The 27075-nt window shown below is 37.6% G+C and overlaps 1 protein-coding gene across 3 annotated transcripts in view; it reads left to right on the forward strand.

The window, feature by feature from the left end:
- Positions 1-27075, forward strand: part of ZC3H12C (zinc finger CCCH-type containing 12C) — a 59273-nt gene that overhangs the window by 25279 nt on the left and 6919 nt on the right. For all 3 annotated transcript variants that reach the window (XM_066371631.1, XM_066371629.1, XM_066371630.1), the window contains 3 exons: positions 3071-3822; positions 22681-22820; positions 26770-27004. In XM_066371631.1, coding sequence (XP_066227728.1) covers positions 3143-3822; positions 22681-22820; positions 26770-27004 — 1055 coding nt within the window. In that variant the 5' untranslated portion in view covers positions 3071-3142. The remainder of the gene's footprint in view (positions 1-3070; positions 3823-22680; positions 22821-26769; positions 27005-27075) is intronic.

A 27075-nucleotide genomic window follows, 5' to 3' on the forward strand; every position in this document is an offset into this window, starting at 1 on the left:
TGTTTATTGAATGATTTCAAGACATTGCCAAAATATTTTTTTAAGTGTCATATTAAGTTAGGGCAATCCTTTACTAATTACAAGTTGGTAAGGAAACATACTGACCTCAATTGATTTTATTTGTACTATTTGATATTTAGTCTGCTGATTTATAGGTACTAAAAATTAATTGACTGCTTGTTTAGGACAAGATGACATTGCATAACTTGCTCTGAGGTAAACAATGAAATCTGGAAGATGAGAGAGGACTGTCAGTGTGAAAAAAGGTTAAACTAAAATCTTTTAAAAGAAAAATTATTTTGAAACAAATCTAATTTGATGTTAATTTCTTTAAAAGTAGGTTATATCAAGCTTACATTTATCCTTAGTATTAAAATTCTATTAACCCAATTATTTCAAACTTTTAGTTTAAATAGTATATATAAATTACATGAATTATCATAAGTTAAAGGTGAATGGTATTCACTAAATTCATTTGTATACAAACGAGTTTTATCTGGTTTAATATAAAAAGCAAACAACTGATAATCCCATTTTTTCTCTCTATTATATCATAGCTATATAATAAAATTATATAGCAGATTTACATAGTGTCACTAACACTTTTCTTATCTTAAACTGCAGATGGTATAAAAAGATTTTAGAACTTTTTAGAGTGGCTAGTTTTCAGTTTAAAAACTCTATCTGGTTTTGTTCTTTTGAAAAATGTAAAACATAAGAATAATTTCATTTGTGCTGTAAACATTTTATTCTAATTTTCCCCGCTGGTTGTATTTTTCATAAAATATTTATTTTGTGTGAAACAATCCATAAGAAAAAAACCACCATTCAAAAGTAAAATGATATTTCCTAGTTTAATTTAGGGATTTTGTCAGTGAGTTATATCTTGAAGAATTATCTCACAACAGCACTTATGAAAAACCCAAACTTTTCAGGGGAGATTAAAAAAAATGTTGCCCATTAAATACACTTCCTGCAGGCTGAGCAGATTGTGGGGTTTACAGAACAATGATGTCGGGGCTTCCAGATTGGTTTGGCAGCTGCATTGTTCTCTGAGGGTAAACCAGACGCACTTAAGTCCCAGTCTCTTTTATAGGCTTTTGTTCATACCAAATTATTCTTTCACTGTGCTAGCATTCATGATGGCATGTTAAAAGAGTGCAGCTTAGCAACCAGCTTCTGGTTGCCAGGCAGCCCAGCTTCCAATAGGTTTTCCTTGTTTAAGATACTTTTGGTGGGAGCACTAAGAAGGCCACAGTGCAGATTTTTCTTTTAACTGTATCCCTTTATTAGGATGCTGTTGTGATTTGTTACTTGCATTATGGTGTCAGTATATTACAGTAGTTAATAAATCAGTGAGTGTGAAGATTTGCTTTCAAAATCCCTTCATTTAATTCTAAATAATTGGGCTCATGCATATCCATATTAATAAGAAAAAACTGAAATGGATATAGCCTCATAATGGAGCAGAAGTACGTGGAGGTCTCCGAAGGAATATTTCGTTTCATCAATTGTACAGTCAGGAGCTAGGAGAGTTTGATGTTTCTTTAAAACTAATGAATGCTAATTAGTAGAACAAGGTTATTAAAGTTCTCTGTCCTCTCAAGGGATAAAAGCTGAAGAAACTCCTGTAGAAGTGTGTAGGAGTTCTACACTGAAGGAATTTTAAGTGTATTGTTTCAAGCTAAAGATTTCCATGTTCTCATCTTTAGTGTTTACCATAATTAATATATTTCATCATGTAGAAATATTTCATTCTCTAATATGTTTAGCAATTATGGATTCAAATGTGTGACTTAGAAAATCACTTAGCATTTTCTTTTAACATTTATATAATAGCTCCTTTCTAGTGTAAATACGATATTGAAGAGCTTTAGGATGAAATGTTTTCCCAATTTCTTTTTTTTTTTTTAGGTTATTTAAATAGATGTTTTATGACAGTCTCAAATTCAACTACCACTGACTTACTAATGTAATCCATGGAGATAGCATTGGAATTGCCTTAATAAGTAAATCGCTGATGTAAATATGATCCGTACAATGAAACTCAGGAGAAAATAACTTTATTTTCCTGGTAGAAAAGTAACAGTTATTCCCAATAGACTTTAAGGAGAATAGTAAAGCAGCAAAAACATTTGAAACAGGAAAAGCATTTTTATAAAGGGAAAGTAAGAGGAAAGATGACTTTTTAATCAAATGCAGATAATGGTTAATTAATTATCCGATATGATATAGAAATATTTTATTTCTCTACTTTCTTTAAATGTGCATAGGATAAAAGAGCTTTTCCCCGCTCCCTGGAATGAAATAGACTATAGTGTTCCTGGCGTTTAATGTTAAAAAATTATATTTTGTTAGTTACTATTTCAATATTCGCAAAATAAAGATTATCAGGGCAAAACTATTCATCTCTTAAATGGAATATGATTGACTTGGTAGCTATTTAATTCCTTGCTAGCTGTTGAATATGTGCTCTTTCAATTCAGTACCGGAATTATGTGTTTAGATTGTAAAAATTATTAATTTTATGATTAATGATACTTTTCCAGTTATAGGAAGTTAATGTTTTCCTTTCTTTCTACATGGCTTTTTTTTTTAAAGAATTTTTACAAAAAAATTAAATTCTTTTAGAAAAAATGTACATAAACTGTCATAGCGAATCTAAAACATGCTTTATAGATAGTATTCTATATGTCACTCTAGAAACATAGGGATTGGCCTTTGTAACAGTGGAAAAACCTCTTCCATCAGGGTTGAGAAGCAGCATGACACAGTGGGAAGCATAGGGGTTTTGGAGTAAGACAAAACTGGTAAAAAAAAAAATCTTGTTTCACTATTTATTTACTTGTTGCCTTGGAGGGCTTACATGGCCTTTCCAATTTCTAACTTCATTTGTAGAACAGAGCGTGACACTGTCTTGATACTATCTTGGCAGGGGTGTTGAGTGATGAGGTGATGTAGACATAACATAAAATCGGTATTTATAGTTTGGTAATTCTCTTCCAACGTGTATAATGAGACAAATGAAACAATAAATATGACATTCTAAATATTTTATATTGTGTTCTAGGAATACGGGGTGCTTTGCATCCAGGAATACAGCAAAAACAGCAAAGTGGAGTCAAGTACACGTAACAGCTTCATGGGCTTGAAGGATCATCTGGGGCATGACCTAGGCCACCTTTATATGGAGAGCACTGACCCACATTTAAGTACATCTGTACCTTGGTCAATGGTGGAAAAACCAACAATGGATAAAGCTAATTCTGGGAAGGAAGAAAAAGAGGTGTCTGAAGAGAATGTGAGCTCTGCTGACTCTGAAGAAAGCACAAATTCCGAGAATGAGTCAGAACAATTGAGTAGCATTTCAGTAGAGCCATGCTTATTAACCAAGACTCACAGACAGCTATGTAGGTCTCCCTGTTTAGAGCCTCACATACTCAAGCGCAGTGAAATTTTACAAGACTTTAAACCTGAAGAGTCCCAGACTACATCCAAGGAAGTGAAGAAACCCCCTGATGTGATGCGAGAATACCAAACGAAACTGGAGTTTGCACTGAAGTTAGGTTATTCTGAGGAACAAGTTCAGCTCGTGTTAAATAAGCTTGGTACCAATGCTTTAATCAATGATATTTTGGGAGAACTTGTCAAACTTGGAAATAAAAGTGAAGCTGAACAAGCAGTTAGTACAATTAACAGTATAATGCGGGAAACATCTTCCATGGAATCCCAGCGGTCTGATTCTCCCATGCAAGAGATTGTAACAGAGGATGGAGAAAACCTGAGACCCATAGTCATCGATGGCAGCAATGTGGCAATGAGGTAAGTGGGGAAATCTTTAGTGATTATTACCCAACGTTTTTGTAGGGTATTTCTAATTCTGTGACTATTTCTCTTCTAACAGTCAATGAAGTCAAGATTATTCTGCATCCTAACATTAACTTACATATGCCTAATTGTATCTCATTCAGTGTTCTACTTCCAGAGTGGTCAGCCATTTTTACTCCATTTGCCCCTAAATAGATAACCCCTCTCCCCAGATATGTCTCTTTTTCTATTCTGGTTCTATTACTGTGTTATAAAAATTAGCATTTGTTCCTGAAGTGTTAATCACTAGTTTTAAAGGAAGAACTTGAATACAGTAATATTCAACTGTTTTGGAATCTAGTCAGATAAAAGCCTATTTCTACATGAAGTCAAAAACACAATTCTTTTAGAAAATAAACTATTTTATATGATTTGGGAACAAATCAAAGCTAGTTTTAATTTTTTGTTTTATTTAAGAGCTGTAATTCAAAAATATTTCTTTAGGAACTGGGTCGGGGGAGAACAAATGCAGAACTTCTAATGAAATATATTTTGTAAATTTTGATGGCTTAAAATTTAAAGTACGTCTAAAGTCAGTTAGTGCTCTATAATTTACTGCCCACACTATTTAGAACACTGGGGATATAAAGATGTATGAAGGCATCAGTTCCTCTTTTATAACACTGAGAATTGTACGTATCATTTCTTGAAAGATGACCTGAGGGTACCTACCACAGAATCATCTGGAGAACTTGTTAAAAATGCACATTCTAAAATAGTGTTGTTCAGTGGAAATACAATGTGTAGCACATATGTCATTTTAAATTTTCTGGTACCTATATTACAAAGTTAAAAGGAACAGGTAAAATTTATGTGAATAAAATATTTTGTTTAGCCTAATCTAGCCCCGATATCATTATAACATGTAATCAGTTAAAACTTGTTAGTGAGATATTTTGCATTATTCCTTTCATAGGTCTTAAAATCAGGCTTGTTACACTCACAGCACATCTCATTTCGAACAAGCAACACTGCAAGTGCTCAACAGCCACATGGAGCTGTTGGCTGCCATATTGTGCAGTGTCATTCCGGAAATCTACCAAGTTCACACATAGACCTGTCAAGTCCAGATCAAAGTGTAGCCCAGGCATCTTCTTTTGTAAAAAAGTATCCTGCTAATAATGCTGCATACTGAAATTTGAGAACCACTGTTTTTAGTACGTGATAACAAGTTCTTCTGCATAGGGTATGAGAAGGACAAACTTGCAATCCCCAAAATTACGTTTTCAGATGGAAGCTATTATCTTACTTGCATTTATAAGCAAATGAGACCATTAGGATTTAAACTACTTGCCCAAGATAGAATATAGTTTCAACCCAAATATGTTTAACTTCAAAGTTATTTTTTATCATATAATGAAAGATAAAAGCAAGGCGCAAAGGTTAAAGCCAGATCTTGCAAGGCCTTGAATGCCAGGCTAGGAAATTTAAGGGTGGCTGTAATCCAAAGGTAATTGAAGATATTTGAGGAGGGGGTGGCCAAATGTAGAGTTACACCTTATACTGATAATAGTGATGGTTAGAGTGGATTATAGGAGGTAGAAGATGAGTTTGGATCAAACAACCCTTTTATAAAGAGGGCCTTAAAAATCATAGAGGTATGAGTATGCATGTGACCTTGAGAAGTCACTCAGTAAAATAACCTGTTTAATCTTTCCCAAACTTCCTAACTTGGCCACATAATGGCCAAGTATTCCTTACAATAACCCAGAACTAATGAACACTTACCTTAGCAGAATGATAACATGTAGGGTCAAAATTCCATGAATTTGCCTAGGGGGAGAAGTGATGAGGAACAGTGTAGTGGTCCTGGAGGAAGGCCTGCAACCACAGCCATATGGCAGAATCACCAGAGGGGTGGGGTTCCTGCACACACTCCGGGGCTCCACGTTTGGAGACTGAGTCAGTGGGGCTGGGCAGAACCCAAATAACTGTTTCTTTAATTGCCAAAGTATTTCTGATGCATAGCTTGTATTGAGAACCATTCAATGAAAAGTGTGGATATCTACAGGTTAGAAAGTAGAAGAAAGGGATGATTCAGAAGAAAAAGTAGTGTGAAAGACATGTGTCAGAAAAAACCATAGTGTTAAAAAAACCAACAGACATAAAAATGCCATCAAACTTAAGAAGAGTCTATCAGGAGAGAATATCCTGTGGGTTGTACTGAAAAAATGGTCAGAGGACATGACAGCCAGAAAGCCATTGTTTTCAAGAATGCTGTACGTTTTTGTGTGTGTGTGTATGTGTGAGACAGAGACAGAGAGAGGGACAGACAGGAAGGGAGATGAGAAGCATCAATTCTTCATTGCAGCACCTTAGTTGTTCATTGATTGCTTTCTCATATGTGCTTTGACGTGGGGGGGGGGGCTACAGCAGACCGAGTGACCCCTTGCTCAAGCCAGCGACCTTAGACTCAAGCTGGTAAGCCTTGCTCAAACCAGATGAGCCCGCGCTCAAGCTGGCGACCTCGGGGTTTCGAACCTGGGTCTTCCACGTCCTAGTCCAACTCTCTATCCACCGCGCCACCGCATGGTCAGCAAGAATGCTATATGATACTAAAAATAGAAGCCCAATTGCAGGATATCAAGAAATGGAAGGACTAGAGCTAGACTTTCATTCTAGAAAGTTGGTGGAGGAAAGGGAGGAGGAGGAAGAAGAAGAGTTGGGAAAGGATTTTGTTTCATTGTGTTTTTAAGAATGAAACTATATAAGCGGAGGGGATGGGGAAAGAGTCTACAGGAGATGAGCCAAGCATATAAAGTTTAATTTTTGAAGCAAAGTTTTGGAAGGAGGAGACAAGAAAGGCACACGTGAAGAATTTGGCATTGGAGGCAAATGTAGGCCTTGGAGGGGAAAGACAGCTTTAGATTTATAAAACTTGGATCCCATAAAGATAAATTTTTAAGATGGATATCATTTAGGTATTTATTAGAATTAGAGATAGTTAATCTCAGGTGCCTGGCAGGAAAGCATGAAAATAGGTGATAAGTAAATTATAGTCAAGTGCCAGAATCTAGTAACTAATGTAATGAAAACTTAGTTATCCCAGCTTTTTATTCAATATTTAACAAACATAGCAATTTAGCAGTCCACTTTATTATGACCTATAGGTATATTTTAATCTTTACTTAAAGTTTATATCATCAGTGGTTTTCAATGATGATTTCTACAGTTTCATAAAAGAGGCTTGGGCTCTTAGATCTGGGTGATTCCGGGATTGCCCCGGGTAAGCCACCGAGCCCGAGTGTAGAGCACAGGATCCCCAAACTGCAGGGACCTCGTGTTGCCTTGGGCAAGCTTCTACCTTTGGCTTATTTAATATCTTTTTTTAATGTGCTTCTTTACAGAAACTCTGGGTAAGTTTGTTGAACAAGTAATTCACCAAAAATTGAGACAAATACCCAGAACTTAATCTAACATAATTTGTGACAGGTATCTCACTACTGTGTGGGTCTAGGAAGGAGCAAAGAGGGCAAACGTATGTACAAATAGAAAAGAGGGGAAAGGAAGTTTAGAGAAAGCCCTAAACTTTTACATATAACATGTTAATTATTCAAAAAGTACTTGGTTTCTGAAACATGAAAAGAATGAAATTTATATTTAGTGGAGCTGGACTAACAATTTCTAACAAAAAGCTGCAGTTCATTTTAATTCTTAAAAAATACCTCTCAGGCCCTGGCCGGTTGGCTCAGCGATAGAGCGTCGGCCTGGCGTGCGGGGGACCCGGGTTCGATTCCCGGCCAGGGCACATAGGAGAAGCGCCCATTTGCTGTTCCACCCCCCCTCCTTCCTCTCTGTCTCTCTCTTCCCCTCCCACAGCGGAGGCTCCATTGGAACAAAGATGGCCCGGGCGCTGGGGATGGCTCCTTGGCCTCTGCCCCAGGCGCTAGAGTGGCTCTGGTCATGGCAGAGCAACGCTCCGGAGGGGCAGAGCATCGCCCCCTGGTGGGCAGAGCGTCGCCCCTGGTGGGCGTGCCAGGTGGATCCCTGTCGGGTGCATGCGGGAGTCTGTCCGACTGTCTCTCCCCGTTTCCAGCTTCAGAAAAATACACACACACACAAAAAAATACCTCTCAGTAACTTAGCAAATTGGTCTTTGGGAGTAGGCTTCTTTCTTTAATGGGGCAGATTCTTGATAATAGAGATGTACCATGAAGTCTAAAGTCCAGATATAGACACAGAAATAAGGTATAATTAATATTTATCATATTTCTGGAATGCAGTTCTTAACAATATTGGGTTTTTATTTCCTCCAGGGAGCTTTATAAGCTTTCAAAATCTGTGATTCCATTAAACTTGAGGTAATTCAGCAATGAAGTGTAGAATTAGTCTTTTTTTTTTTTTTTTTTTTTTTTAGATTTTATTTATTCATTTTTATTAGAGAGAGAGGGGAGAGAGAGAGGGAGAGATAGAGAGAGAACAGGGGAGGAGCATGAAGCATCAACTCCCATATGTGCCTTGACCAGGCAAGCCCAGGGTTTTGAACCGGCGACCTCAGCATTCCAGGTCGACGCTTTATCCACTGCGCCACCACAGGTCAGGCCTAGAATTAGTCTTTATCACATGTATCTAATAGTTTAAATTCCTATTTTTCCTCAAATGAATTCAGCACTCTTTTTAACTGGTTTTAGGTTCGGGTGACTTGTTGTATCATTAAGAAAGGACAGTTCTGTGAGCCATAAGGATGGGAGTAGGATCAGTTGGGGATCAGAGCCCACTGAGTCCGAAAAGTCCGGATTTCTTCAACATGCTGTCATGACCTAGTCACCTGACTTTATTAAAATTGACTATATCTCTATATTCTACTTTAGCTTCTACCAAATATTATATAAAATAAGAATGGTGAACTAGGAGAAACCCAGAGCCTCATCACCACCTCTGCTTTATGCTGTAGCACCAATTCTTCTGTTGGGTGGAATGGAAGCTAGACACTTTTCTCTTTTTGATATAAACAAACTATTGAAACTCTACCGCCACCACCCACCATTATTGGCCAATGAACCCAGGCTTCTGGATTTAGATCAGATCTCCTGACTGGTGGGTAAGCCTAATTGGTGCATGTTTGTGCAGAGCATTAGGATATTTTCTTTTTTCTTTTTTTTTTTAATTTTATTTTTTTAATGGGGTGACATCAATAAATCACGATACATATATTCAAAGATAACAAGTCCAGGTTATCTTGTCGTTCAATTATGTTGCATACCCATCACCCAAAGTCAGATTGTCCTCTGTCACCTTCTATCTAGTTTTCTTTGTGCCCCTCCCCCTCTCCCTTTCCCCCCTCCCCCTGTAACCACCACACTCTTATCAATGTCTCTTAGTTTCACTTTTATGTCCCACCTACGTATGGAATAATGCAGTTCCTGGTTTTTTCTGATTTACTTATTTCGCTTCACAAGCTTAGCTAGAAGAGAGGATTAGTGAAATAGAAGACAAGCAACTTGAGGCACAACAGAGAGAAGAAGAAAGAGACTCAAAAATTTAAAAAAATGAGATAGCCCTACAAGAATTATCGGACTCCATCAAAAAGGATAGGATATTTTCTTTGCTAATAATCTCAGGCAGGACACTTTTAGCCAATAGGGTTCATGCTGTTATCACTCCTCACTTAGTGATAGGAAACAACCAAAAGAATTTAAGCAAGGAACAAGTGGCCTCTCATTGGCCTTTAAGGAAGATCACTTTGGCCTGACCTGTGGTGGCGCAGTGGATAAAGCGTCAACCTGGAAACGCTGAGGTTGCCGGTTCAAAACCCTGGGCTTGCCTGGTCAAGGCACATATGGGAGTTGATGCTTCCTGCTCCTCCCCCCTTCTCTCTCTCTCTCTCTCTCTCTCTCTCTCATTCTCTCTCCCCTGTCTATAATGAATAAATAAACAAAAATCTTTAAAAAAAAAAAAAAAGGAAGATCACTTTGCAAAGAATTTTACAGAAGGTTTGAGCACTAAGACTAGAGACAGAGAGACCTAGTTATATTTAAAAGTATGTAAAGGTTAAATTGTAGACAACTCCTGGAAAAAAAAGATGAACTAAGAATCTCATTGCTTTTGTATACCAATCAAATGGTATAGAGTGGAGAAGTAAAACAATCATTTGCTTGATAATTTATACTCCATCTCCCAAAAAGGAATGTGTTAGAAACCAGCTGCTATTAGTATAAATCTGAGTGTTAACAGAATGTAGAAAAGAACTCCAGGTCAATCCTTAAAGTCATTTTTTTTTTACTTTATTTTACTTTTTAAATTGAATTTATTAGGGTGACAGTAGCTAACAGGTTTCAAGTGCCCAGTTTTACAACACATCTGTACACCATATTGAGTGTTTACCACCCCACCCCCAAATCAAGTCTTCTATCATCATTGCAGCATTATTTACAATAGCCAAGATCTGGAAACAGCCCAATGTCCATTAGTGGATGAGCGGATAAAAAAGATGTGGTACATTTATACAGTGGAGTACTATATGGCCACAAAAAAAAAAAAAAAAGAAAAAAGAAAGAAATCTTACCTTTTGAGACAGCTTGGATGGAGCTGGAGAGTATTATGCTAAGTGAAATAAGCCAGTCAGACAAAGACAAATACGAAGTGATTTCACTCACCTGGAATCTAATGAATAGTGTGGTGATTCCTGGGCCGGATGGTAGGGGGGTGGAGGAGAGTATGGGGGAATAACGTCATTTTCTTAAAGTTGAACAGGAACCAGATAGATTTTGAATTAGAATATAAATAGAGAAAATGAGGACGTTGTGATAACTTACCTTTCTATCAAGAACAGCTCACATCTTTATAAAATACAAGCAAAGTTTAGCAATCTGTATAAATGGGATTTAAGCTTCTGATGAATTTTTTTAAAAGCACACAGCCTTTCATGTATCTCATCTGGTTTGTGAAGTTTAAGAAATTGAGACATCTTCGATGTCACTTGAATTACGGAAGGCCATCTTGCTTGTGCTCTAAAGTTTGCCTACAGTTGTCTGGTAGGTTTGCTACCCTGCTGCGAGTTAGCCATTGGAGTGCAGCACTGACTTAGAGTTAATAAAATGCTCCTGTGTACCTAGTCAGCTTAGACTGTAGGAGAAACTACCAATTGCCAGAGTTCATTCAAATGTTTTGTGCCTGACCTATGATGGCGCAGTGGATAAAGTGTCAATCTGGAACGCTAAGGTTGCCAGTTCAAAACCCCAGACATACCTGGTGAAGGCACATGTGGGAGTTGATGTTGCCTGCTCCTCCCTCACCTTCCCTCTCGCTCACTCACTCTCTCTCCTCTCTAAAATGAATAAATAAAAAATAATTTAAAAATTTTTTTGTATCCCTCAACAAAATTTTATTGAAATTATGTGCCATGGGCCTGTGTGACCCAATATGGTCACCACTAGCCGCATGTGGCGACTGAGCTCTTAAAATGTTTCTAGTCCAAATTGAAATAGTTTGTAAATGTAAAATGCAGACCAGATTTTGAGAACCTAGTACAAAAATATGAAATAATTTTTATGTTGCTTTTGTGTTAAAATGATCATTTTTGATACATTGAATGAAACAAAATTGATGACTAAAATTAATTTCAACTGCTTTTTACTTTTTTAAAATGTGCTATACTAGAGCATTTAAAATTATAAACGTGGTTCACATTATATTTCTATTGGATAGACTCTCAGTGGAATATGTTTTAAGCCCCAACTTAGCAGGGGCTTAATATTAAGTAAAGAACAGCTTAACTTTACTGTTATCTCAAATTTGTTTAAACCCTAACATAGGAAATGGCAACATAATTAGAGTTCACCCAACTGGACTTAGAAATAAGAAGAAATGGGAAAAGTTGCCCAATTATAAGAAAAAGGGAAAAGTGATTAGAATTGTTATTTTCTACTTTTGTTAATGTTGAAGACATTTTTACATCTAGTTACCAGATATGTTCTCTTCAGCTTTTTTTAGCCTAAATCACCCCCTTGGATGTGGATTAGCTAGATGTGCTTTCTATTAGTAACTTTGGCTTCAAATTGTGGATTTTATAAGGTCAAACAAATCTTTCTTCTTTCTTTTTTTCTTACCCTTTCCCATTCTGAAAACTCTCTCAACCACACTGCTGTTATGTCCGTAACCAGCTGGAGGGTAATTGTAAACTATTTCATCTCAAGATTTCCATTGTAATTTTGATGTTGCATATTTTCATTGTCCTAAAATAGTGATTACTTAGACTTACTTCTATTTCCCTTTAAAGCAGTACAATCCTGAAAATATTTTTTCATGGAATCTCAGTATTTAAAACAAAGGCAAAGTATTGGGGGGGGAGGGGAGATTTCTTTCTCTGCTACCTAGAAGGGCCTCTGAGCCACACTGGAGCATGGATTTAGTTTTCTGGTAGTTTGTTGAGTGTTTAGCATCTCAACAACTAGGTTTAGCTTCAAAGTGATCTTGGAAAAGAAATCAGAGATAATAAAGTTGAGTAGCTTGAACAGTGACAGAATAGGCCCAATCAATTATGAGCCTGCAGTAGTATAAAAGAAAGAATTCTAGATGCCCATAAGTCAGCACATAAAATTAATAGGTTCTCAAATACAATATGACATATAATTAGACAACAGTGATAGGAAGTAAAATACTCTCTTGTTTCCACATTGAAGATGATATCCAGCTCCACTGCTTTCTCCCTGCTTAAGGAATATATGGTAGAAATAAGAGAATTTCACTAAACATGGAAACTTTATTAATGAAGGTCTTAACATGCCATGTTTCAAGAATTCTTTAAAATTAAAATCTATTTTCATATGTCCAACTCTGTTTATGTATAATCAGGCCTAAAAATTGAGAAAAGATAAAATAAAATTAAGTCAACAAATATTTGATGAGCATCTGGGTATATTAATAAGTAAGTGTTCAATATTTTTATAATTGCATTACTATTCTGTGATTAATGTCCAGTGCACCCTGACATTCTATAATAAATTAATTAAGCTAACTATATATATGTAAACTGAAGGACTTCGGTACTAAAGATTCCTTTTGTCATTTAAAAGGATACTTTTTATTTATATTTTTCATTATAGGCACTTGACTGATAAACCCTGTAACTTGTGTCCTAATCATCACAGGGCAGCTTGACATAATGACCCACTAACATCGAAGAAGTAGGGGGATAGCAAACTTATAGGTCAAGATTTTTATCTAAATAAAAGATGATATATACAAAGTTATTTAAAAAGCAATTGATTGTCTTTTTGAGTCCCCTGATTACTTTGATCTCTTTTTAGTTTCCTTTAAAAACTAAAACTGTTTAGTGATCTTCATACATCAAAAATTGCTCTAAAAATTATAATTTACTATCAGTGGTGAGACTGGAGCTATTAAAGATCTATCTTATTGGTTTTATTTTCATTTTAATGCAAACTTTCTTACATTTTCAAAACATTAGTACTAAAGGGACATGAGAAAGTAAAGGAGCCAATATTTGTTGAAGCATCTGGGCACACTTGTTCCATTTTTACAGCCCTATAACATAGTTAGGATTATCTCCATTTTATTTTTTTATAAGATCCTTTTTTTTTTAAGATTTATTGATTTGAGAGGGGGGCGGCGAGGGGAGGAGCAGGAAGCATTAACTCATAGTAGTTGCTTCTTGCACGTGCCTTGACCCAGCATACCAGTTGTTTCGAACCACCATTATCTCCATTTTAAATATGAGAAAACAGGCCGTGGCTGGTTAGCTCAGTGGATAGAGCGTCGGCCCAGCGTGCATATGTCCTGGGTTTGAACCGTGGTCAGTGTACACAGGAGGAGTGACCATCTACTTCTTTCCCCTCTCCCTCTACCTTCACTTTCTCTTCCCCTCTTGTAGCCAGTGACTCGAATGGTTCTACTGTCAGCCTCAAGCGCTAAGGATAGCTCAGTTGGTTTAAGCATCAGCCCCAGACGGGGGTTGCCAGGTTGTTCCCAGAGCACATGTGGGAGTCTTTCTTTCTCCTCTCCTCTAACTTAAAAAAATAAAATACTGTATTTTTCGCTCCATAAGATGCACCTGACCATAAGACACACCTAGGGTTTTAAGGAGGAAGAAAAGAAAAAAAATATTCTGAACCAAATGGTGTGTTAAAATATTTAATAAAATACCATATTTTTCACTCCATAAGACGCACGGGCATTTTCCTCTCCACTTTGGGGGGGGGGTGTCTTATGGAGCAAAAAATATGGTAAAATAAATAAATTTGAGAAAATTAAGATTCAGAACAAGTAACCTGGCCAAGATTACACAGAAAAGTGGTAAAGAGAACACTTGAACTCGCATTGGATCCTAAAGACTATTATTTTCACGTGTATTGGAAATAAGATAATTGAAAAGGGATTCCTTTGTTCTTTTTTTTTCAATGCCATGAAAAATAAGAGGCAGTTCCCTTTAATAGATAACTTTATTTTTGTTCCCCTTTAAAGTTTCTCCATGTTTTTCCAGTACTTCTTATGTTTACTACTGAAAGATAACATAATTCTAAAATAACTCTTCCTACCCGGTAGTTAACCTAGTAGATGATATGTGCATATAAAACTTAGAAAGTCTAATATGGAAGATTACATGTCTTAGATATGTCAAGTGGACTGCTTGGCATTTGGAGGTTCCATATCGAGGCAAACTGCATTAAAATACGTGATTCCCTGAATTTCTCTCTGCATTACAAAAATACTTTTATAACCTATTAACCATAATAGATGACTAATTTAATGCCACATTACTAAGGAAATATACTTCAGCTCTCTAGTGGGAACTATATATGGTGTAGCAAATATATTATTTTGACTGTTTATTGAATTGCTGTTCTGTTAAAGCCAAAAAACCTAAAATTTATGTGCTTTTCAAATTAGAGTAGTATTATATATATGTTTTTATATGAATAAATTAAAGATAATCCACTAGATATGAGACAAAGTAAATCTGCATAATAATGAAAAGTTATGACAGGGAAATCTTATGTTTGTCAAGGTAATCTGTGTTCATTTTAGCTTCCCTTGGTTTCCAGTTCCTAGTTGGTAGGGAACTGCATATGTCTGGGACCATGAATGCAAGTCCCTGGACAGAAGTAATGGGGCCTCAGTTACCCCTGTCCAAACCTTCGTAACCCTGTCACAGCTTGGTCTGCATAGTAATTTCATCTTATTATCTGAAATAAGCTCTATAATTAATTATAGAAATCTGTTAAAGAATTTGCAATGACTAATAAATCAGCAGTTGCCATGAATGTTAAAAGCCTCTCTTCTCTACAACTTGGCCTGTAGCAGGGCAGACCCCCAGCTCAGTTTTCCTAGCAGTATAGATAAGCGCATGCGCACTGACGCAGCTGCCTTGTCTCCCAGGAACTTCAAAAGCACTCTACCTGGAGGACAGCCCTTAGTTCATACAGCAGATCTCTTTCCAAGAGTCACAGCATTAAGAAGAGTGGCATCGTCCTCTAACAGAGGACCTATTTGCTCAGGAACCTCAGAGGAGAAAGAACAAGTAGAAGTTTTTTCAGAGATACCCACAACTCGTTTGTTTTCCTGGGTTTGCGTAAAACAAGAAAGGTCACTAAAAATCACAGAATACGTGGCTCCAGGATCCCTAAGGACAGGGAAAAGAAACATGTACTTGAAGTTTTTCCTGTTTCCCCCTCAGCGGCTCTCCAGTTTTGTTGATGTTGCTCATTAATTTACACTCATTTCCTGTCTGATTTCTTGGCTGGGGCATCCCCTGGTGGGCTCAGTAAAGCTTCACGGTCACGTTGAGGTCCTTGCGTCCTCCTCAGTCTCTCCGCGTTCCTCTTCCCAATGTCTTTGACTTCTCACAGTTGTTACTTGCCAGCTTTTCATGAGGGAGTTCTATCTTATCTGTGTTTTTAGAAAAAGGTTTGCTCTCTTTGTGAATAATTCTAACTGAGCAACTAACACTGTAATCTCGAGTTTTCTTTTGTCTTCACCTTTCTCCACTTCCCCCACCTCGAAACTGGATTGTCATTGGCAATACCTGAGAAACTGTCTGTCCTTGCCATCCAGATGCCCTTCTCACTTAACTTTCAGCAACAAGGCTGCCACAGAACTGGAGAGGAATGAGGGTCTGTTCTGATCTGCCCCTGAATCCATCCCTGTTCATTTCATTGGTGAGCCACTGATGTGACCCATCCAGCAGCAGCCTTTCAGCTTTTCTCAGCTCACCTGCTGCAGAAGGGTTTCAAAGACTGCCATCAGCAGCACCTCACAATGGGTATCTAGGGCCTGAGGAGCTGCCCGAGTTGGAGGGGGTGTCCAAGGTCAGGCATTCCCTTGTGAGAGGTTGTCATTTGGCCGCATTGTGCCTGTTTGCCTGGTCAAGCAGAGGCAGCAGGAGTCAACCCTCCATGCAGCAGCCAGTGTCCATCCTTACACATAGAGCTGTAGAGCTGTAGATTGGAAACATGCGTGGTGTGTTTTTGCAGATCTTTCCAAAGCGCTGGAAAATAACTCTTAAAATGGGTGACATGAACTAGGAAAAAAGTCATGTGAAAAAAAGTATCACCATGTCTTATTTGCCCAGCAGTGCTGGGTAAGAAAAGAGTCTGCTCCCTTTGTAAGCAAGGCAGAAGACATGAACAGTGAATCACAGGAGTCACTGGGGCTCCAAAGGAATAGGGCTTTGATTTTTACACATTGAGATACAAGTTGGTTTTATGACACTGTGGTTTCAGTCTCACTTTGCTGTTTCCCTTTCTTTCAACGAGCCTGATGCTTTAATTTTAGGACAGTCTTTTATCCAAATCCTCAGATTCCTTGTTCCTTCCTATTAATCATTCTTGCTTCCCTAGCTATGTTTTGCATGTCAACTGTTGGGATTCTTAGGGATAGACTATCAGAACTTTTAAATAAGACTGGCAATTCTCTCTCTTCCCATGGGAAGTTGCCCCCAGGTCCTAGAGCCTTTGGGAACCATCCATCCAAGAAGTCTCCTCCTAGGTCCCAGATTGAGGCAAAGAGTGGTGATGAGGAAATGGAGCAGGAGCAACAGCAGAAAAGGGCTGAGAACCTTGGAAAGAGGAAGGAGCTTTCAGCTTCTTGATTCGTTCTTTATAGCTGTCCAGTTCGTTTGTTTATTTCCTGCGATCCCAAGATACCAGTAATCCTTTTACTTAAAGTATAGTTTTTCTAAAAATCTCTCCAAATATACCAGTTCATCTACTTCAAATGAGCTTTTCTCTGGCCATTGCAAAGCAAGATTTTAATAAGCTGCCTATTCCAAACATGACAGTACATTAAGCCTTTGAAGAAGGAGGCCTGCTGGCAGGCCTTTTGAATTTTCCTACCGTGAAAGCCAACAGTGAGTCACATGTACCCTTCTAGCCTATGTTCCCCATTTTGCTCAATAGTAACTCAAAATTGGCAGAGAGGATTTGGAATTTTCCCTGGGAGCCCAATCCCATTGAGCCAAAGTAGTTGAAGGGACACTTTAACAGACATTCAAGGTGTCTTGACTAATCAAAAGTGGCCAAAACCCTCCAACAAATTCACCCACCAAAGGACTTACTTGAAGCATACCATTTTTATTACCAAATTGTTGAAGTAAAAAATATATTGCGGCCCATAGGAACATACCAATTTATAAAAATATAAATAGCTATTTTCATTACTGAGAAAAAATAACCCTGAATTCATGCAGATAATTGCCTGTAAGTGGCTACAGAACTATAATGAATTTTCTTCTCTGTTTATATGAAATTAAAAATACAGTTTTTAAATATCATCTAACTTTTTTAGTAAACACTCAGCAGATAGTTACTGTGCACCAGTTAGGTACATTGTACTTACTCTGACATCTAGTTTTTTACAGTTTTTGTCAGGCTTACTCTGTTTTTATAATTGGTTGTCAGAATCTCCTCAGTTGCCCCTTATATTATATCTATCACATGTAATTAGTCATATCCTCCAACACGCCTCACTCAGTAAGGTTAGATTGCCTTCAGTCTCCCACACCTGTCCTTCTCTGTGAAAGCCCATCTGCAGCTGGACCCATTGGTAGTTGTCTACTTGGGCTTGGATATTACTAGGAACGATTCTGGGCCTTGGCTAGCAAGGAATTCTAAGGCAACAGCAGTTGTTCCAGGGATTTGTAGTCAGCATTCATTTCTTCTGCCTGGTAAGGGGAAGATTGGCTGGAAAGGTATTGGAGATTCAGGGACCCACCCTACACATCCCCACTTGACTGCCTTTCCCTCTCCCTGTAGGCAATCAGACATTAGCCTCACCCTAATGAGAGAGAGTAAGAGACAGGCAGGGAGAGTGAGAATTACCCTCCCTAGTTGCTTTAACTTTAGTTGTACGTTGATTGCTTCCCATATGCTTTGACTGGGGCTGAGCCAGGGTCCCCTTCCTCAAGCCAGAGACCTTTGGGCTCAAACTGCTGAGCTTTGGGATTGTGTGAACAAGTCCCTTGCTCAAGCCCCTTGCTGACAAGCCCACACTCAGAACCAGTGACCTCAGTGTTCTGGGTCGACACTTTACCCAGTGTGCCACCATAGCTCAGGCCCTATGTGAGATCTAAAGCGAGGCTGAGGATGATGAAAGCCAACTGCTAAGTGCATTAAATCAAGTTATTGTTGAATTCTACTAAACCTAAATGTAGAACACTGTGTATTAGAGAAAACACGCCTTCAACTTTATAAAGTATTGCCAAATTGCTCTCCTGAATTGTTATCCCAGTTCACACTCCCACCTGTAATGTATGAGTTCTTACTTTCACACATCCTTGGTGACATCTGGTGTTTGCAAACTTTATTTTTTCCAATCCGATGAGTGTGAAGTGGTATCTCATTTTTGCTTTAATTTGCATTTCTTCACTGTTGAGCATCTTTCCATGTTTGTTGGTCATTTGGGTTTCCTCTTCTGTGAATTCACTGTTCCTATCTTTTGCCTTTTAAAAAAATTGCTTATTCTTCTCAATGTATAGGAGTACTTTGTATGTTCTGAACTCTAGCCTTTTGGTTGGTTCTATATGTTACAAATACCTTCTCCCAGTTTATGGCATTTTTATTTTGTTTATGGATTCTTTGCATAAAGAAGTTTTGTGTGAGTTTTTTAGATTTTATTTATTCATTTTAGAGAGAGGAGACAGAGGAGGAGGGAAGGCGCAGAAAACATCATCAACTCTCATATGTGCCTTGACCAGGCAAGCCTGGGGTTTCAAACCAGTGACCTCAGCGTTCCAGGTCAACGCTTTACCCACTGTGCCACCAGAGGTCAGGCGCATAAAGAAGTGTTATGTTCCCAAATGTCTCAGTCTTTTCCTTGATGTAGTATGCGCTTGCATGTCATCTTTAGGAAGTATTTCCCTACCCTGATATGAACGTTCCCTGTAATTCCTTCTAAAAGTTTTACAATATCTCTTTTCATATTTAAATCTTTAATCTACCTTCAATTTATTTTTGTGTATGGTATGAGATTAAAAAAAGTTTTATTTTTTCCATATAAATAACCAATTGCCCTAGTACTGTTTATTGATTGGTTTTTGTCATTGATTTATAATGTTACTTTTTATCATTTACATGTGTGTGTGTGACCTTACACTCACTTTTCTGTTACATGTTTTTCATTTTTGTTTTGTTTTTTTCTTTGCCTATACCAATATAATAACATTGATTGGATTTCTGTAGTTTTATACTACGCATGGATAACTAGTGAGGAAGTTCCTCCTTGTTTGTTCTTTAAAATTGTTTATTCTTGGCGTTTTATTTTTCTATATTAGGATCAGCTTTTCAGGTTCTATAAAAAACTTTTTGGGGGTTTTTATTGGAATTGCAGCACACTGTAGATTAACTACAGCAGTGCTGTCTTCATAAATTGAGTCTAAGCATCTAGGAAAACGGTACATTGTTCCTTTCAGTCAGGCCTTCTCTTATTTCCTTTAATACAGGTTTTCAGTTTTCATCTTCTCTATAAAGCTCTTGCATGTCTCCTCTTTTATAGATTTGTTTAGTTTTTGTTACTATTACAATGGGGTTATTTTTTAAATTAAAATTTTTAATTGATTTGCTAAATAACGACACTAATTTTGAACTAGAACCTTATATTTTCTCTGTAATAATATTGTCAGGAAATATTATCTGTATGATCCTCATGTCTGACATCTCTTGAAATCTGTTCTGTCTCCCACAGCTAACTTCATTATTTCTGTGTTCTTGAAAAGGTTTTCTCTTTGCTAATTTTGTGCAGGGTTTTGTGTATGTCCATTAGCTCAAGCTTGTCATTGATTGTTCCAGTCTCACTGAGTGCAGTCTGCTTCATCTATCCATTCTATGATTGTGGATTTGTTCATTTCTTCTAGTAATCCTGTGATCTTTTGCAATACTCATGTGGAGGTTGAGGTCACGATTATTATAGCTTCCTTGTGAATTGTTCCTTTATTACTATTACATAATAACTTTTTATTGCTAGTACTTCTGTGCCTTAAAATATTTTTTCCTGATATTAATATAGCTTGGCCAGCATTTTTGGTGTATGGTATGACTAATATAGCAGTTAAAGATGTGTGTAGCTGCAAATAACAAAAAAATTGGCCACAGTTTCTTAAACAAATGAGGACGGGCCTTTTGTTCTCTAGTAACAAGATCAGGGATAGATGTGGGTCCCTCCACTCAGACACCCAGGCTCTGAGCTCCATTTACTGTTCACACTGTGGGACCTTCCCTCCGCCTGCTTGTTCTCTCCTTACCATCCTCTGCTGGGTGGGAGTTGGGGGGTGAGCGGCAGGGGGAAGGGGAGGATGGGAGAGCATTGTCGTACTGCACTGTACAGTATGCTGCTTCAGCAGGCAGAGAATCTTTGTCCTGTGTTTGCTGTTTACCCACAGTTTGTGAAAGTTTTTAATAGAAGATAGAATCTTCTCTTCTAACAGTAAAATGTAACAGTTGTCTTTACCAAGTAATGAAGTCACTGGGAAGAAAATGCTCATGTAGTCAGTCATCTCTTAGAGCCAGTAGTTAAAATGCTCAAGTCTCAGTAAACTAATGTCATTATTAACTGACTAGCAAACAATCATACACTTAGATTTCAAAGCATTAATGCAAAATAGGATTTAACAAGTTGATTTTTTGTGTGTTTAGAAGTAGTTAGTATATATATTCTCTGAAGAGATGCTGCCCTCATTTTTTCTATAGTTTTTTGGAAGACTAATTAAATATTAGTTTTTTCCATGAAACATAACATCACTTTGTACCATTTGCTGGGCCACTGGTGAGGCTAACAGTTAGCCCTTCTTAGAAAATGTGACTTCAGACTCCTCCATTTCATATCCCTTTCTTTGAAACTTCCAGTATATCAGATTTCAGCCCTGATTGTGCCCTGGACCATTTGGATGGGTGTGTGGAGACATAACGTCTCTGTGGTTTGCATGTATAGCCTTTAGTATCTACAAAACAAGGTAGTCGGTTTCATTGTGGGGTTTAAAATGATTATTCATATTTAAAATAGCTCTAGTCCTTCCCAGGGGGCCACCAGAACATTTTATCAGAATACCTAATCTTCGATTTGTGCTAAAAGTTAGTAAAGCATTTATCTCCCCATTTCATTTATCTTCCTTAGCCATAAGAATATCTATCTCAGCCCTGGCCGGTTGGCTCAGCGGTAGAGCGTCGGCCTAGCGTGCGGAGGACCCGGGTTCGATTCCCGGCCAGGGCACACAGGAGAAGCGCCCATTTGCTTCTCCACCCCTCCGCTGCGCTTTCCCTCTCTGTCTCTCTCTTCCCCTCCCGCAGCCAAGGCTCCACTGGAGCAAAGATGGCCCGGGCGCTGGGGATGGCTCCTTGGCCTCTGCCTCAGGCGCTAGAGTGGCTCTGGTCGCAACATGGCGACGCCCAGGATGGGCAGAGCATCGCCCCCTGGTGGGCAGAGCGTCGCCCCTGGTGGGCGTGCCGGGTGGATCCTGGTCGGGCGCATGCGGGAGTGTGTCTGACTGTCTCTCCCTGTTTCCAGCTTTAGAAAAATGAAGAAAAAAAAAAAAAAAGAATATCTATCTCCCTTATAGATAAAGAATGGAGCCTTCAGGGCTCAAACTATAAGAGAATGTAATTATTGCATTCAAAACAGGAGACTAAAAAAAATAGAAGTGTTGTTTTGAATTACAAGGTTAAAGGGCATAAGCAGAGCCTGGTGCTACATAAATACTTGTAGAATGATTATACTCTTAGTTGGGCATTGTTTTTAGGCACCAAAACTGCTAATCCAGCTTTGAATCCTATTTTGTCATCATTAATTCTTGTCTCACACAGTAATATTAAACAGAAGCCATGTGTCTTTCACTGAAGGACACGGGGGAGGGGTTGTATGAAATGAAGCACTGTGAACATATTTTTCCTTTTAGGGCATGTGTGTATGTTGTTTTACACGGTCACCTTATAAATTTTGTGCATTGTTTAATCATTGTATTAAAGTATACGCAAAGGAACTCTTAGGAAGGAAGCTTTAAAAAACAAATACTTATTCCATTCCACTCTTTACACCTCTTTTTTCTTTTTTTACCTTCGACTGAAGTTATTCTTGCTCGTTTGAGTCCCTTCTCTATTTCCCATTCTGCTCAAAAAGACCATGTAGCTTTCTGACTAGTTAACCGTTACAACTTGACATTTGAAAACTTACATTTTTCTTCACTCGCCACACTATTTCAACTCGACAGATTTTCAGCTCCTAGGCTGTCTTAATGTTTCTCCGAGCTATTCAGCTCCTTCTTAAGTGTGAAATCTATTACTGTTGAAAATTACGTGATCATTTTTGTTTATAAATTTTAATTAATTTGAGGTTTTGTTGTGTTTTAAGTGTTCTAAAATAATCTTTCAGCCATGGAAACAAAGAAGTATTTTCCTGCCGAGGAATAAAATTGGCAGTGGATTGGTTTTTGGAAAGAGGCCACAAAGATATTACAGTTTTCGTTCCTGCCTGGAGAAAAGAGCAGTCCCGACCAGATGCTCTCATTACAGGTAAGCCCTGTTAGCAGTTGGTTTGAGCTTCCATGTCTACCTGTGCAGGTGTCTGGCGATGTTAGGTATCTCTTTGTTTATTTAGCCTGTGTGACTGCCACATTGTCTTGGGCGGAACATTGAAGTTCTTTTCAAGTTTAAAAACTACTAGATTATGTTAACAGTAATCCTTGCTACATAAGCCTGTTTTGTTTTGTTTTTAATTTGGAAAGTTTTTACTTCAAATTCTGTGAAAATATGACCTTTGGAGACAAACTAGGTGGCAGGAGACCTAAATTTCAATTCTGCCTCTGCCATTTATTAGCCATTGGACTTTAAGCAACACACTGTACCTGTTTGAACCCCAATTTTCTCATCTGCTGTAAGAATTGGTCACTTGGTGACAATCAAATTATAGTGACTGCAGCTCAAAAAAGATCTGTGAGACTCGGGATATTCTATGTGTTGTCAAGTAGAAGGAAATGACTCTATTCCTATAACATATCTATACTTTGTATCATATTATAATTTCTATATGTAGGAGTTTCAGATGAAAACGTCCTCTGTACCTGTTAATTATTGTTGCTGAACATTTTGCTCAGGTTAACAGATTCTCACCTCTCTCTCCACCGCCAACATTTAGCAAAACCTGAGGAACCTGTATGATAAAAATATACTTGAAAATGAAAAACAAATGTAGAAACCTCTTAACATATACCTGAGCTCTTCTTTTTAGACTTTATTTTTATCTGTAATCATTAAGCATAAGAATAGGCAAATTATGGTGGAATCCAGAGCCATGGAACCAGACCCTAGCCTATATAAACTGTCAAGTGGGAGAGGTAGCATAATTCAGCCAGTAGTGCCAAGACATTGGATAACTCTTTGGAAAAAAATATTCATCTTTAGGTCCTTGTCTTATATCATATAACAGTCAATTTCAGATGGTTAAGGAATTAATTGTCAAAAATTAAACCATTAGAGACTATAAATAGTCTTTGAACGGCTAGGAAGAATTGTCTAAATTTAAATGCTTTTAAAGAAGTTACAAAGGAAAAGAGATTTAATTGCATCAAAATTTAAACTTCTGTATTTGGGGAAACTTTCTTTAAAATAAATATTTTTTATTTGCCTGAGGAAAACAAAATCCATGTCCTTAACATGTAAAGAGCTCATACACATTGATAGAACAAACACAGAGTTCTCCCCAATAAATAAATAGTCACATGGTAGGAATAAACAGCTCACAGAAAAGTGAAAGTGCCAAATAAGAGAAAAAAGGTCAACCTTGTTAGTAATTTAATAAATGTAAATTTATACAGGTCTTGTTTTCACCAAATTTGCAGAGGTAAAAAAATGGTCCTGAGGGAGTTGACTCCTACAGTACTGTGGGAACGTAAACTGTTCCAACCTTTCCAGAAAAGTTTGATCTTGAATTAATATTCTTGGATCTACTCTTTCCCCTTCTACAAATAATTCCTCAGAAAATAAGCAGAGGTCCACACAAAGATTTTTGACCACAAACACAATTAGTGCAATATTACTTAAAATTAAAAAATGGAATAAAACCCTATACATTCTTTAAGAGAACTTGCCTGACCTGTGGTGGCGCAGTGGATAAAGCATTGACCTGGAACGCTGAGGTCGCTGGCCTGAAACCCTGGGCTTGCCTGGTCAAGGCACATATGGAAGTTGATGCTTCCTGCTCCTCCCCCCACCTCCGTTCTCTTTCTCTCTCTCCTCTCTCTAAAATGAATAAAAATAAAATCTTAGATTAAAAAAAGAGAGAGAATGGTTCAGTGACTAGTATGTATTGATAGGATAGAATATGTATTGGAATATTAGGCAGAATTTTAAAGAGGAAGTCCTCTTCTACATAAAAGGCAGGTTTTATTGTGTGTATGTATATCCATAAATATGTAGATATGTAAACAATGGAGAGAAAAAATATAGAAAACAATGACTAGAGGGAAATATGCCCAAATATTAACAATATTGAATTAAAACAGAAGCAAACAGTATTTAAACATGATAATGACTGGAAAACCTCGTGCGCATATAAAGCATATGAGATCCAGAAGGGAAAATGGTAATTCTGTACACAGTGTGGGTTGTGGCTAGGTTTGATTTTTAAAGTACAGCATGGTGTATCTGGAACACTTCAGAATGCAGTTTACTTTGTAATGTGCACAACTACTGTCAGAGGTTGTTAGGTGTCTTCTCCCCCAGGATAATCATCCTCTCGACTAAAACTGTCAACCAGATAATAACTGGTAAATTGAATAGTCCCATATTTTTTTACAGTATCAAAAAAAGGAACTTGATAAGAAATAAAGTTCTCAGATATAGATTCATACTAGCACTTTTGCCAGTCTTCCGTTGATTTACCAAATGCTTACCAAGCAAGTACTCAGCTATGTATCAGTCACTGTGCTAGGAACTGAACATTTGGTTAATTTACTTGCTATACTGAACCTATATTTATTTAAGTTAGGATTACTTATCCTAACTAGTTGTCATAATTTATTACTAATTAACATTCTAATTAGTGTGTTTTTTTTCTCACTAGCTGTTAAAGAAATGCAATTAAGCAAGATGATGGTGACTGTTAGGACACCACACTTGTTCCTTCAGTCATTTCGGTGGGGATCCAGGCATATCATATATGACTAAACAGAAATAAAGTACCATGCATTATTCATGAGCATAGACAGTAAACAAATTGGGAGACCTCTGAATATATGTCGTTAAGTAGCTCCTGTATTTGTTCACAGACATTATCTACCAATGTGTTGAGTGCTGATGGGTACAAAGATAAGTGAGACATGGCATCTGTCCTCAACATGTTTACCAAGGGAACACACAAAATAATTATTAGGTGTGACAAATCCTATAGTTGAGACTGGGCTTTTAATTTTGTGTTGGTTTTCTATGACTTTTAAAAGAGATCAACAATTACATACATCTATTAAATGAGGTTAAGCAGAACACAGTGTTTACTGGGAGCTTTCCAGGCACTGTGCTTAATGCTTTTACATGTAATGATGCTTCGTCCTCACAGCCCATCAACACATTTGAGGACATGAAGGAACAGACTCAGTGGGACTGATTAGCAGATAGATAAACTGGCAAAACCTGAGATTAAATGATGACTTGCTGATTTTAAGACCCACATTTCTTTCAACTTCTCTGCTGTTTTTCTAAACCAGAGTCTGGTCTTAATGAACTTTGGAGCTTTATCGGGAACATTATGAAATATATATGCCAGTATTGGAGCTAGCTGACCCATGGTGCTCTTCCATTCCCTCTTCCCTCTACCCTACTCGTACTTCTGTTGTGGCCACTACAGCCCTTGCTTACCTCGTTTACATGTTTATGCAATAGCAGTACCAGAGGCCTCCTTGAGGAGAGGTCGTTCTTAATCTTGGTGGCCATTAACACTTAGCACGGTACCATGGAGGAGGCATGTAGTGATTGTTGGCTGAAGAGATAGTTTTAAAATAATTAGTAACTCCAGTTAATAAAGCATTGAGAAGTAGTAAGCCTATTGCTTTTTAACAATGACGCCTGCTGGCTGAACCTGGCCCTCTGGGCCAGAATTGATGGGAGGGACAACAGGTAGAAGAAGGACAGAAGTTGGAAGAAGGGATGTGATGAAGTCAGAAGTTGCCCAGTCATGATTGAATTTTATACTTTTAATTTTTTTTTAACTTTTAAGAGTTGTTGAAGTTTTAAACTGTTTATGTTCTTTAAGTTCATTTTGGGGGTGCTATTTTTAAAGCTTTTGTTATTGGAAATCCTGAAGAAAAAATATTATTGGGACTTATAAATTTGCTACATCTACAAACTGTAAATTTTAATACCTAATTAAATGATTGTGTATAGTCAGTTTATCTTATAAAAGCTCACATTGTATGAAAGTTGCTGTATATGTTATATATGTATTAATTCTTGAAATTCTACACTGCAGATCAAGAAATTCTTCGTAAATTAGAGAAGGAGAAAATCTTGGTGTTCACACCATCCCGGCGAGTCCAGGGGAGGCGAGTGGTGTGCTATGATGACAGGTTCATCGTGAAGCTGGCTTTTGAGTCAGATGGGATAATTGTGTCCAATGATAACTACAGGGACTTGGCTAATGAAAAACCAGAATGGAAGAAATTCATAGATGAGAGATTATTAATGTATTCATTTGTCAATGACAAGTAAGTTAAGCCATTTACTTATAAACAGTACTGCTTTCCTGAATTGTGATTATGAAAAGCTATTAAGTGCA

This window comes from Saccopteryx leptura, chromosome 1 (assembly GCF_036850995.1).
Source record: "Saccopteryx leptura isolate mSacLep1 chromosome 1, mSacLep1_pri_phased_curated, whole genome shotgun sequence".
Taxonomy (NCBI): domain Eukaryota; kingdom Metazoa; phylum Chordata; class Mammalia; order Chiroptera; family Emballonuridae; genus Saccopteryx; species Saccopteryx leptura.